Raw genomic sequence first — 14,673 nt, forward strand, 5'->3', positions numbered from 1 at the left:
CATTTGATAATGAGTGATAAGTGTTTTAATAACTAAGTTGGGATTTTAAATAATGTTTTTGTGGGGATATGTTTCATGTTATTGTGTGCCTTGTGGGAGAAAAATAAAATTGAGATACAAAATAGTTGAATTATTTTAAGAATAGCGAATAATTTTGACAACGATAATAATTCCCTTACATTTTCATAATTTTGCTTTGATAACGTTCACAAAAATATTCTAGACTGTAAAAATATTAATAACATGGTGTTATTTCGATGGACAGTTGAGTAAGATAATATTATAATATCTGACGAAATTTCATAAATTCCATCGTGATTGAGTTATTAATATTTTGATGAATAATTATTAAACTATTTTATCACAAAACTGTAACTTGAAGGAACTATTGCATCATCTAAATATACTGTTAATAATACAATGCATTCTATCGGATTTAAAATTATTTTTGTAAATTAAAAAAATTACTTTGTGATGATCTGCAGAAAAACATTTCGTTTTTATAAACATTTGAAAATATTTGATCATTAAGTTTTTTATAATTGGAATTTCATTAACAATCGGCAAATTCTACAACTCTCTCAAACTAGCGCTTCTCTTTAAATAGTCAGCCTGAGCATTTCATATAAATAACATAGTTGCTGATACTTAATAGTAAATTTCACTTTAAATTTAATAAATTTAAATTCAACTTTAACTTTTTAGTAAATTTCGAATAAAATAATTAATTGGAACAAAGCAAGCGATTCTTTGTGCTGTAGGTTTAAGCTGGATTCCCTCACATCAGTAACAGTGAAATTGAAAGTAATCGTCCCAGTGAAAATATTTTTTCCATAAAGTTCAAATTAGGATTATCCATACTCGTTAGTCTTCGCTGAGTGGGTAAATTTCAATCAGAACTCATTAAAATTATATTTTCACTGTACCTGTCACTTTGACTGTCACTGGTATGTGAGAATCCAGCTTCATGTAGACTATAATTATTTATTATTTTAGAAATTTCAAAAGACCGATTTTAACAGCCTTCTCTCATGTTTCTTATCCTTCGTTTTTCTAGTTTCTCATTTATGCATAACGTTTACATTGCATTTGATGCTCTACTCTGTTTATGAGTTATCTTTAATGAACTGTGTATTTATTTTGTGATCCTGCTTTGAGAAATTGTGGATTCTAATATTTTATCTTTCAATAATTACAGGTAGTTCGAACTCACGTGATAGAGATGTTATCGATGGATACATGCTGACGTCATAACGGCTTAGGTGAGTTAATCAAAATCGTTGAATAAATTTTAACTAGTAAAACTGAAAAATGAACTGAAAACCCATCAAATTTCTGGCCGTACATGCCCAAGTTCATCTCAGACTCCTATAGTGATACTACATTTTTTATATAATACAGTATGTAAAGAATTATTCATTTATTCAAATTCCAACATCACCAATTTTTTTTAGAAAACTAAAAGTAGAAAAACAAATTTAATATAGACAAAAAAATGTAATCTTACATCAATGACAATATTCAAAAAAGTGGATCTCGCTATCTTTTATCCACAGAATACAGTATGTTGTATTCTGTGCTTTTATCGTATGATTTACTGAGTTATATTTATATAACATTAATAAAGCTATAATTTACTGTTTGAGGACACAATGAATAATTTTTTTTTAATCCTCCCGTCTTTCGAAAAATCCAGCAGGAACTCCTAGGTGTATAACAAAATGATTCGATTACGTAATGATCTGGCTTCATCTCAGCAAAAAATATCACCTTCACGGAAGACAAGTTTGTTTATTTATAAATAAAACAAGCAATCACGACATTCCACAACTATTTATTCATGTAGAAACAGTTCTTAGCACATTATTCAAATTGTTACATGCAATTTTATTACGTAATTGAATAATATTCCAACAAAATATTATTATTCAAATAGATGCTACAGCCTTGGTGTGTAGTAGAATGCAATATGTAGCCTATAGATAGTTTTGAAACCATAATAGGGAACAGTAATGTTATATTTGTAATGAATCTGCATGAAAAACAGCAAACTTAGTTACTGTAGAAGGGGGGGGGGTGAGTAGAAACAATGAAGAAATGAATATGTTTTGCATCAATTAAACTATTGTATAGTGAGATTCGCTTTAAAACTGTCAGCATTGAGTGAATGGATATGATGTATCTGATTTATGAGTAAAGCTGTCAGTTTGAAGTTGATCTTACTATAGTGAGTGTAGTATTAAAAATAGTGACTCTGAATATATTATGTGTTTTTAATCAAATTATCATAGTGAGACTGATAAGTACTGAGTAGTATGTTTATCTTGGTATTAGAATCAATTAAACGATCGTGGATGAGAATTTCAGTGTTGATTGTAGTAAAAACAGCTATCTCACGCCCATACGTGTTTCTTGTGACTTGTTGTGGGTCAAGAAGGCAAAAGAAACCAGAATTATTGGTAATATTATGGTGAGTGAAGGCCGCCTCACTAACGTCATCTAGGCCTAATTGATATTTGATGGGGAAAAAACAAACTGTTGAGAAATATCTGTGATAATTATTGATTCTTTGGCAACGAGCATGTTTTGTACCATGCCAGTGGATGGTGTAGTTGACTAACTAAAATGGAATAGCTGATGAAAATGGATGGTTGAATAGACACAGTTATCCTTATATAACAAATAATTATATAAGAAGTTTTCATATAGGCCTAACAAATTTGTCCTTTCACTAGCCTATGTAAGTGAATCGTTTAGTTGGGTGAAGTTGGCTAGCTTATAGATAGTTCAATATCTAGTACCGTAGAAAATTAAAATCTATAAACTTGTATTCTATTTGCTAATTCTTAGAGAACAATTTTGATTTAAAGCACAGGCAGAACAGTAGACATGTTTTTTTTTAAATTGTAAAGAAGTCCTTGATTGATCTTTTAATCTTTTCTCATTCTTTAATATATTTTTTTTTCTTTTAATTTGACTGCAATCTAACACTTTGGTTAATGAACAGTTCAATTCTAGCTTAAAGTTGGACACTAAAGGGGTATATCACTCCTACACAGTCTAATTGAGCAATGCCCATGCACTGTTACTTTCAGCACAGATTAAATAAGTAATATTAGATATTATTATTCAAATTCAAAAATTCAAATTCAAATGATCTTTATTCACCAAAAAAGGTAATACAGCAGCAGAAACATTATATAAATAGTGAATATTCCCCACAAAGACAACAAGTCTGGGTGTGGGGAATGAGCACCGTGAACTGCATTACAACAACCTGACAGTTAAAGATTTACAATAAAAAAAACAACAAAAACAATAGAATAAGTAAAGTAGAGTAAATAAAAAATAAAAAAGCATCTTTAGAGGATGTGGAGAGCACTCAATGTTGTTGAACCCAAATTTTTAATTTATTATACTTCTTATTTTTACTTCTTATTATACTTCTATATTATTAATATAGATATACTTCCTTTATGCTTCAGAATCACTCACTAACACTGACACTATACTACATTTACACGAGATCTGTAGGCTTCTTTCTTTTCAGTCTCCTCACTGTAGTAGAGTTGTTAATGAGATGCAGGCCTATAGCCTATGTAATCTTTTGATTCTGTTCTATTTGGCAAAGTTTATGAAAATCTTTACATGTTCATAGATTATCTTGTTGGAATGTCAAAATTTGAGGCGAGAAAGATATTTTGAGGTAGTTGTTGACGTTCTTCACCCGTGGTGCACTCAAAAATATTGATCGGTGTAGGTACTCAAATAAAACATTGTCTCAGTGATTCTGTACAAGGTAACAAGTACTTTCAAGATCAATACAACTGGTATTTATACACTGGATATACTATACAATACATATAAATAGATTGAGTCACAGTACTGTTTTATGAAACTCAAGGTGATATCTTTCACTCTATCAACAATGTTGCACAGAACACTTTCTATTTGTACAGATGCGGTTTCAAGATCTAGATCTATCAATTATTGACAACAGAGATTGCAATGCAAGTTCAGTTTTTTCAAGGTTATTAAAATGCGATAGGCAACTTTTTTGTTGTGTTTTGGTATTTGGATACCTGCTTCGAAATCATAATCACAGTTCAAAGAATAATATTAACTTTACACTATAAACAGAGGTGTTGTGGATTTCTCCTTAAAAAAGAGAAATAAAAAGATCTCCTTAAAAAGATGAAATAAAAGAGTTATTGTCAGTTCCACATAATATAAAAGTAAATAGACAAAATCTCTTTCATTTCACCTTAATAATATAAATGATTGATAGGATCCGCTGTTCTTACAGCCCAGTATTTGTAAAATAATTTGGAGGTAAATAATAAAGGAGGTCCGAGTGCTCTGATGAGGATGAGGCCTGCCACTGGCTGAAACACTATCAGAGGCTGTTCAAATATAGAATATGGGTAAAACACTCAATCATTTTGGTCTATATTTATAGGAATAAATAATAAAAATTGGAACAATTATTGTAAGTTGAAAGTTTGTAATGTTTATACTTGAGGAACACTACTTGAAGGAAAAAATAATATTGGTGGGGTTCAATGACCATCAAAAGCCATTAGGCCGGAAACAAAGAGGTCAACATTTCTCTCTCGCTCGCTTTCTTTCTCTCTTCCTCCCACCAAAACAAATGAAATGGAACTTGTGACTCAACCACGTTGCTATAAAATATTAAGTATGAAAGATACGATAGCCTCGCAAATACTTTATGGGTCATAACTGCGTCGTAGTGAATGCGTTGTAAACAAACTATAAAAATAGGTTTTTTTAATTGATGGGAGAAGATGGGATTACATAAATGAAATACCGTAACTTGAACTTGTGAGAGATCATGCAAAAACATGCAACATTAGTCTATGAATAATGATATACAGATAACTACTAGAGTTGGTTTGGTAGATGGTTTAATACGAATAAATAATTTAATACTTGTAAATGGTTTAGTATCACATTATACAAAACTCTTGAATCTAGAAAGCTTTGCTTTCCAATGAATCTCTGCTCTCTTGAACAGAATTGAATGGTATTGATTCTTATGGGAGTGTTCATACTTTTCCAGCCAATGTTTGAACACTCCTATAACGACTAATGGTATTTGCCTGCTCAATAGAGCAGTAATTTATTGGAAAACACAGGTTTAAGCTTATACAAGCTTATACTTGAGTGGAATTGACAGTAGTATTTTCAAGTTCTTGAGAATAGCTCTCGAATTCTTAAGTTCTTGGGCGTAAGTCGGTGGTACTTTTCTGTAAGTTGTGTAATTCTGAATGATTGAAAAAATAAATACAGTAAATAAATATTTTTCAAGTTGTTGAGGTTCCACAACATCAATTTTTGCACTACATACCTATGTATTTGTTAGTGAAGGATTTGATTTGTCTTTATTGGCTTAGCTGGATTTGATGATGAATCTTATTCCAATTTTTTTATAGCGAGATTCACTTAAAACTGTCAAAATTCCTCATAAAAAACGCCAATTCAATCAATATTGTGCAGTGCTAAATTAATCTTCAAATTGAGATTGAACTTTAAATCTTCTACAGTTATGCATCTGAAATGAGGTATCAAGCAAAATAAATTACTATAAATATAAATAAAAATAAAAATCTCAGTAGCCTACCCTTTTTTGAATTATTTTATCATAACATGTTTCAACATTGATGCCATTTCCAAGTGATATCACTAAAATAAGTGATAAAATAAATGACTTATTAGATTCTAGTTAGCCGAATGGGTGTAGTCTATCTCTCGGTGGAGATGCTGAAATTCAAAACATCTTTCATGGTCGTCCACATTTCTATTTGCGAGCCAAACGCAATAATAATCCGGCGCTTCAGCGGTCGGCACGTGTATTTGCTGTACTAAGATTCACCTCAAATAGTCAGGATTGGGTCAATGGCAAGCCGGGATGTTATTCATAAGGAATGCTTACAGTTTGAAATGTATGCCACTATACATTATTTTCATTCGTTTCGACGAGTCATTATTGATTGCACTGGAATTCTGTAATTAATAAAAAAATAAACCTTTTCTTAATTTTGAATAGGTGAAGTGTTAGATCTCTATTATCTCCATACACTCTATTATTTTTTTGGTAGAGAGTTAGTGGGGAGGATATTTTTAATATTCTTTCCGAAGAATGGACATTGATATGTCCAAAGCTCCGCCAATTTATGTAGATGCATAACAATATAATTATTATCTATAGTTATTATATTACAAATTGCTTTTTCATATCATATACAGTTCAATAATTATATTCTTAGTCTATATCATGTAAATTCATCTATAATTTTGCTGTATTGTAAGCTATTGTATATAAGTGTATAAGACAGTATATATTGTAATCTACATAAATAAAGTACTCAATCAATCAATCAATCAATCAATACACAATAATTTAATGGTACTATGCACCAATTCTGTTGAACCAAAGATACACGAAAACTATAGTTAGTTCATCTCTGCTTGAACGGAGATCGATCAGCTGTTGGTTTAAATGTGGAATGTAACACATAATAAAAGTAATCATACATTCATGGAAACCTAGATTAGCTTTCAACGTGGATCTCAAAGTTGTTATACAATCACTATTATTTATAAAAATATATTTCAGAAACTAGTTTCGGCTGCTACATTATTATCTATCACTAGTAATCTTTAATTTAGTAATCAACTCAATTTATATTATCACAATTTTTTAAGTTCTTTTCTGTCTGTAGTTGCTTACTTTCTAGAATCTAGCTGCAACAATGTAGAAAACTCTTTATATCAACAAGAAGTAAGCAGTTGATAGCACCGATAGTGTATAGTAATTATTATTAATGAAATCAGAAATCATCATCATGCATTGAAAAAATACATATTCACCGGCAGAGAACCACACGTGGTAAGTGTTGAGTGAGTGCTTGTGAGAAAGAAAGAGAGACAGAGAGAGAGAGAGAGACAGACAGAGAGAGAGAGAGAGAGAGAAAATGATAGTGACTGAGAGAGAAAAAAAATCAGACAAGAGTAATACGGTGCTTTCATTGTTTCTAACTTTCCGACTCGTTACCAAAATGTGTTTTTCTTCGGGTTAAGTGTTGACACGTGTAGTAAGAAAGAAGAAGACGATGAAGAAGAAGAAGAAGAAGAAGAAGAAGAAGACAAAGAAGAAGAAGAAGAAGAAGAAGAAGACGAAGAAGAAGAAGAAGAAGAAGAAGAAGAAGGAGAAGAAAGAAAATAAGAAGAAGAAGAAGAAGAAGAAGAAGAAGAAAAAGAAGAAGAAGAAGAAGACGAAGAAGAAAAGAGCTTGGCAGGGAGAAAGAGAAAAACACACAAATAAAAGAGTTGAACTTTGTTGTGCTGAGTTGTGTAGCGCCAAATTTACTGTAGTTTGAAGAATACTGAACACTGAACTACAGTTTTGAATTTTAAAATTGCTGTGAGTCAGCAATCCTCCTCCCAAATTTATGAGTGGCCATTTTTTGACTCAGTGTTCCTTTATAGGTAGTGAGATTAACTTTAAACTGTCAGCATTGTTTGAATGGGAGGCATTGATGTTATTTATTAGGAATGCTGACAGATTGAAGAGAATCTCACTATAGAACTGAGAAATTCAGTAGTGATAGAAGATTCCACAATCTAAAGTTTATCTGTACGACATTCTAGGCTTGTGTGTGGGATTTGTTTTGGGGAAAAATGTGGGATTCACAGAGTGATATGGGGAGCAGAGGAGGCACATACGAGTAAAGGAGTTGCGAAAATATTGTAAAGGGATAGAAATAATTAAGTTATTTCCGCAAAATGAAATAATGTGAGCGGGATGGTCTTATTTTAATATTGAGATCTTCGGTTGAATAGGTTTAGCGTTGAGGAGTAGTAAGTGGAGAGATTGCTTTCAAGTAGGTTTATGAGAGAAATATGAATAGAGAAAGAATTGAGAGAAAGCAAGTTTAAAAGGAAATTAAGAAGAATCTAGTATGAGTTTCAAAGAGGAGAAAGAAAGGAAACATGAAAGTGAAAGGAAACAGGAGAAAGGGGAAAGTTCGCGTCTTTTTCATATCATAGATAAAATACATTAAAGTTTGTTTTATCTATGATAATATCAATTAGGCTGCCATGGGAAAGAAGAGATGAGGAAAACAAGAGAGATTAGATTAGATTAGAGTTCTTTATTTATGTATGTTACAATATTTATTGGCTTATACACTAATTTACATAAAATGACGGTAATGCTGATTATTCTTGAATAAGCATAGTATGATTGTGATCTAACTTCGTAGATCGGCGGTGTTTAACCAAATAATTGTCGATTCTCTGAAAAGGATATAAAATATCAACACACGACTGTGGGAGGGGGCGAGAGAGAGAGAGAGGGTGATAGAGAGAGAGGCAGACGAATATTTCAGAGAAAAAGAAGTTCGTGGATTCCTGCTTGAATGTGAGAAAAAGAATAAACAATTATTAAATTTTAGGAGTAATTTTGGAAGAGATTTGTTAACACAACTATTTTGATATATTGTAGAAAATAAATTATATTTATATATAAAAGCTGGAGAAGAAAGTTCCGTGTTTGAGGATATGAATAAAAGAAAGGAGGATAATAAGAAGGAAAAATCTAGAGAATGGAGAAAAGGGTGAATAATAAATAGTGGAGATGAAGATGAGTGCTGTGTGGTTGGGTTGGGAAAATGGATTTAAATTTTAAATTGTTATAAGATTTCATAAAAGCTGTGAAGAAAAGAGAACTGTGAGCAAAATAAGATGAATAGGAGAACGGATGGAGGAACTAGGAAGAAAAGGGCAACAGCGGAAATAGTGGGAAGAAAACGGCCAAAACATAATGTTTTATAGTGAGATTGACTTCAACAGTCAGCATTCCTTATAGGAAAATATCGATGATTCCTATTCAACCAAAGCTGACCGTTTCAAGTGAATGTGACTATTGAGATGAATAGAATTGAGTCGACCTGGCGCCTCATGCATTGATTCGGGCTTCGCAGACACACATTCGGATGCTGACTGTAAGCGAATCTAACTGAAAAGCATGACAATTACTGTTCTGGGTCAGCGAATCATATTCACTGTGGAACCTCGCTAATCCAACTTCTTCTTCTTCTTCTTCTTCTTCTTCTTCTTCTTCTTCTTCTTCTTCTTCTTCTTCTTCTTCTTCAATAATTTAGTTAATCCTTTCTTGTGTCCCGGCCATGTCCCCGTCCTGTAGGGGACAGATTATCCAGGCTTTTCTGTTAAATTCAATACAAATTCATATTCAGAACTTTTATTCATCAAAACCAGCATAATATTATGCTGAACACTGTGGTAAGTTTTTCAAGCATTCGAGTTAATAGCTCATACACCTATTTATGGACTTCAAGTCTCTGTAGTTGGGTTATAAGTGAGAATAATATAAAGACAGACAAATTTGGGATTTCTAATCAAATTCAAGTCAAAACTGATATTATAATGTAACTGCCGGTCGCACAAAATCCGTTTAAATTTAATCGTGGTTAATTCAACGAAAACCGATCAGAGAAGCCGCCTTTTCAAAAAAGTCTTCTCTGATTGGTCCTCATGGAATTAATCCCGGTTGGAATTTAACCGGCTTTTGTGCAACCGGGCCTAAGCTCTTAGGGCCAAGCCACATGAGGCGTTTTTCAGCCGAGTCTGCAGGGCAGGAAGCTCTTCGATTGACTGATTGCTTTGACGTTTGGTAATCAGCTGATAATCAGCCAATCTGCCCTGCAGATTCGTCTGAAAAACTCCTCATGTGGCTTGGCCCAAAAAGTCTAATCCCTAAGCGACGATTGTAAAGACTATAATAAACTTCTGTAGTCGTCAATGGATGACAATAATAGGTAGTGATGGACTATTACCGTTAATACAGAGTTATAGTCGGGCTATAGTCGCGCGGCTACAGTCATCGCTTAAGAATTGGGCCTTTAGATTATTAGTTACCTTGATACTGACGAAGAGACATTAATATCAGTGACATACAATACTACAATACATAGTAAACGGTATCTTTAGTATATGTTAATAAATAGTTTTCATTTTGCTTCAAATGCTTTGTGATTTAATATGGTAAATATTGATCTTGGATTGTTGAAAATGATTGTTTTATTTTCAAATTGCTTTGATTTCAGGAAAATGCGTGATTGGCTGGTGATTTTGATGCTGGTGATGGCCGCGTGGGAGGGGGGAGCCACTGCAACCACACCCAACCTCCCAAAACGCATCCAATGTCTTCAAAATACAGGTAAAGTAAAACCACTGTAAATGTAAATGTTGTGGAAAGCATGGTAATACTTGGAAAAGGTGTAAGGAAAATGGAGTTACTTTGTTGCCGTTAGAAAAACTGGGATAAAAACATTGAAAATTCTTGTAAAACTCATGGAAGAGTTTGGGGATTTAAAGCTCAAAATTGGATCCAATTTCTACAAAATACAGTTAGAGCGATTGAAATAAGACTGAAAACTAATAACGATTTCGTAAAAATATCATGGGAATACTTGTATAAGGTATAAGAAAAATGGTATTCATTCACCTATTAATAAACAAATCTAAGAGTAGTATTGGAAAAGGGTTTATTGACTTATATGCTTAGTGAATCTCACTAAAGCTGTATTCCCACATATCCGTGTCAGTGGACGTGTCCGGTACAGTGGATATATCAACTCTATGAGTTATATGTGACTATTTCCTATCAGCCCAGCCGAGCAATTATGAATAGTCGCATTAGAACTCATAAGAATCATATTTTCAGTGTACGGTAAACGTTCACTATTACCTGGGTATGGGACAGATACTATTATGTGGGAATCCAGCTGCTTAAGAAGATGGAAAATGATTGATTCAGAGATTGATAATTGAAAATGAGTGATTCAGAGATTGATAATTGAAAACTATTGATTCAGAGATTGATAATTGAAAATGATTGATTCAGAGATTGATAATTGAAAATGATTTATTCAGAGATTAATAATTGAAAATAATTTATTTAGAGATTGATAATTGAAAATGATTGATTCAGAGATTGATAATTGAAAACGATTGATTTAGAGATTGATCATGGTGTGTAGCTGTAAGGTGTAGAAACGGGGAATTGTATCTCAATTTCTCAATATACAGTGATTTGTGGCAATAATTTCAATTCGTCTGAATTAATATGAATATTTGCTATCAGTTCTACTATATCACAGGCAGTCTGAGAAGACTTGATAGAGATACCGTATAAGAAATGTAGGAGAATGTGTTTTATAGAACTAGTTTAGAAGCGTTAAAATGCCGTACCATAAAGTGAACTATTTTCGAGGAAAGTGGAAAATCATGGTAACTTAATTTTAGAAACTTCAAGTTTTGGTAATGATGAGGTAGGCCCATCATATTTATCCACCTATTCATTTACAAATAGAAATACTATTGGAAAAGTTACATCAGGTACTTACCCAAAACTGTTCCTTTATCGAATTTTGATAGAGTGATGTTCCAAAAAATATTTCAAGTTTTCACTTCATCGATTCAAGTCCAATTAAGTTCAAGAAATGATGATGTTTACTGATTATAAACATCAATCTAAGTTATCAATTTGAACATTATCAATCATAATATATTAAATAGGCGTATTGAAATCAAACGGATTGAGCAGTGGAAAATTGAGAGAAAATATTCAAAGTTATCATGTTTGGCAAGCAATCTCTTCTATGGTGGCATTCATTGTCAGCATTTTTGTTGAATAAAAAGCATTGATTTAATTTATAAGTAATGCTGACAGTTAAAAGTGAATCTCACGATAGCCGAGGAAGTTTTTTGACCTTCTGTTTGATGACCTGTACTGTCTTAATCAACAACACTTAGTTTCAAACGAATGCGTCAATACCTTGTAAATGAATAAAACATTCACAATAATTTTCCCCGACAGTAAACATTTGAGAAACTCTACTTTCGATGAAGTTACAATAGTTTACATTCTAAATATTACTTGAAGAAAAATGTTCAGTCTACAAGAGAAAAGGCTGTAAGTTAAGATGGTTGCTTTGGTGCTCATTTCTTTAAATATCCAACAATTAACTGCAATAAGTGGCCAGTAATTGAGTAAAAATAGTTTGAAGAAAGTTTCAAATATCACTGTTCCATTGTTAAATTTGTATGTGGTTATTTTGGAATAGATACTAATTCTGATGATTTAAACACTGATATTTGTGGAATATGGATTTTTTAAATGAACACTAAATCATGATTTCTACTTTGATATCTTCATTGTAGTTTCGAAACATTATCATTAATTGTAAGTTATATGAATAAAACTATTCAAGAAAAAACGTCAAATATTGTGCTTTTATCTAAAACCCAACATGACTTGATCTTGATGGCATTAATTATATATAATCCAAATTCTACAGAAGAGAGGATAAATATTCTACATTCAAGGAAACCTATTAATCTATTTTCAAAACCTCTTTCCCTTTATTTGTTTCTCTAGTTCTTGCAAAATCATTTATTCTCTTAATAATTTTATCAAAGATTTGTGAAGCTTAGTTTTGTTTCTTGATGTTTAAATTAATATTATTAACAAGTAGTTCTGCCGGATTGTTATTGTGAATGACATAATGGCACAGTCAAAATCGATTTTCGAAAAGATGAAAAATACTTACCGGTAAATTGAAAAAAGTATACCTATTAGAAACATAATTTCCAATTTTCCACTAAAAATGTTGCTACTGAAAAGATTGACCCTGCTTAACCTCAGGTAATATACTGTAGATAGAATCTAGTTCTAAGGAGAAACCTGTCGATATCTCTGAATCATACATTACTATAGTGATGTCCACGTTATAATGATAGCAATGGTATTGCTATCCTAGTCTATCATTCAACAAAGCAGATATCACTATCTCTTTCTCGCTTTGCTCTGTTGTCAGATCGTCTTTTAACAATGTAGAATTAATTAACAAAATATTTTGTTTTAATTATGATTATTCATTTTGAAATTATTGAAAAATATAATTTCTTGCTTAATAAAATATAATTGATCATTTTAAACGAGAATGAACAGTCAATATTACATAAATATATCTGTATCAGCTACCGTCTATAGGAAGCATTAAAAAGAAAAAGGATCGGCAGTTGTTCTCCTATCTTTCATCACTGCCATTATAACGTGGACCTCACTATAGAGCTTTGATCCTAACTTTTTTAAATTGCGGATGATGCCCACATGAGCTTTTTGCTTGTGCGTTGAGTAATGGAAAGTGTGTTGTTGAATTGATTAAATGATTAAACGTCTATGCCATCGGCGGGATTCGAACCCACGAGCCAGGCGGTGCTAGCAGACCGAAGTTTGTAACGCTGCATATCCACTAGAGACCAACCCGGCCGGCAACTTCTGTTATGTAATATTAGACTTATTAAGTGTAATATCATTCATTCATTTACTAATTCAAGTTACAAAATTATTCATTAGAATTAATTTTCCATTATTTGATCACCAAGTGCAATTATTATTTTATACTTTGCGAATAGAAATACTGATGGAATTTAATTTGAATTGGTTGTGTTTAGTGGATGTGCCGGCGCGTCATCTGATGAGCAACGGCGAGATCATCAAGTTTCGGATGGAGATGTCGCAGCGAGTGACGCATCAGCTGGTGACGCACATCTTCGCCATCTACGTGCAGGAGGTGTTGGGCTACCAGGGCGTGGAGTTGCTTGTCAGCCGCGACAACTTCAACACGACACACTACCTGTCGCGTCTCACCGAATCTACCAACAGTATCGACTCGTGAGTTATATCGTCAATAAGTTATTCATATCAAAAGACCCGGTATTAATGTCTTTTATCTTCCGATTATTATATCAATAAGTTATTCATATCAAAAGACCGGTATGAATGTCTTTTGTCTACCGATTTTTCAATATTTTTAATTCAACTCTCACTATATCTTGTGATAACTAATAAGTTCGTCAATTTCGAATTGATTCGACTCTATAGCAAGTTTGCGAGATTCACTTTGAATTTTCAACGTAAGTTGAATCTTGAATGAGAAGCATTGATCTCATATTATCTTTATATACAGAATCAGTCTTATGTATGGGAACCCTTATGTCACCCTTTTAAGGGGTTGAAATTCATTTGTACATCAAAAGGTTGAATATTTGACCAATAACTTATCATGAAAGTTACAGTATTATATATTTAACAGTCTCCAACTTATAGAAGGGTTTCCACACATATAACTCACTCTGTAGATTTAGGATTGCCGCCAGTTTAAAGAGAGTCTCAATAGAAAACATCAAATCAAATCACACTCTTTATTTACACATTGTTGTACAAAATGTTAATCGTATCAAATAGTGTATCGTCAAAGTATAAAATGAAAGCATGAAATATTAAAATGCTATACAGTAGGCCACTACATCAATCATGTTTAATATGAGTATAATTTGTAAGTTTTCTTATATTATTGTAAGGTGATTTCATCATTAATTTATATTTGGCAAAAGGGGCATTTTATAGAATTGACGAATTTTTTGATAATGAAACCACCTTACAATAATATAAGAAAAGTTACAAATTATACTCATATTACACATGATTGATGTAGTGGCCTACTGTATAGCATACAGTATCAAATTTTCGACAAGTTAGAAACGTTTTTGTTTCAGAAGATA

General features: G+C 32.2%; 1 protein-coding gene across 7 annotated transcripts in view; it reads left to right on the top strand.

The window, feature by feature from the left end:
• Positions 1-14,673, top strand: part of LOC111045716 (receptor-type guanylate cyclase Gyc76C) — a gene marked incomplete at its 3' end in the record, with an annotated part of 43,377 nt that overhangs the window by 13,266 nt on the left and 15,438 nt on the right. For 5 of the 7 annotated variants that reach the window (XM_039444047.1, XM_039444048.1, XM_039444045.1 and 2 more), the window contains 3 exon segments: positions 1,199-1,262; positions 10,149-10,261; positions 13,564-13,783. In XM_039444047.1, the coding sequence (XP_039299981.1) occupies positions 10,153-10,261; positions 13,564-13,783 (329 nt within the window). 7 annotated transcript variants of the gene reach the window in all.

The sequence above is a fragment of the Nilaparvata lugens genome, unplaced genomic scaffold (assembly GCF_014356525.2).
Source record: "Nilaparvata lugens isolate BPH unplaced genomic scaffold, ASM1435652v1 scaffold2584, whole genome shotgun sequence".
Taxonomy (NCBI): domain Eukaryota; kingdom Metazoa; phylum Arthropoda; class Insecta; order Hemiptera; family Delphacidae; genus Nilaparvata; species Nilaparvata lugens.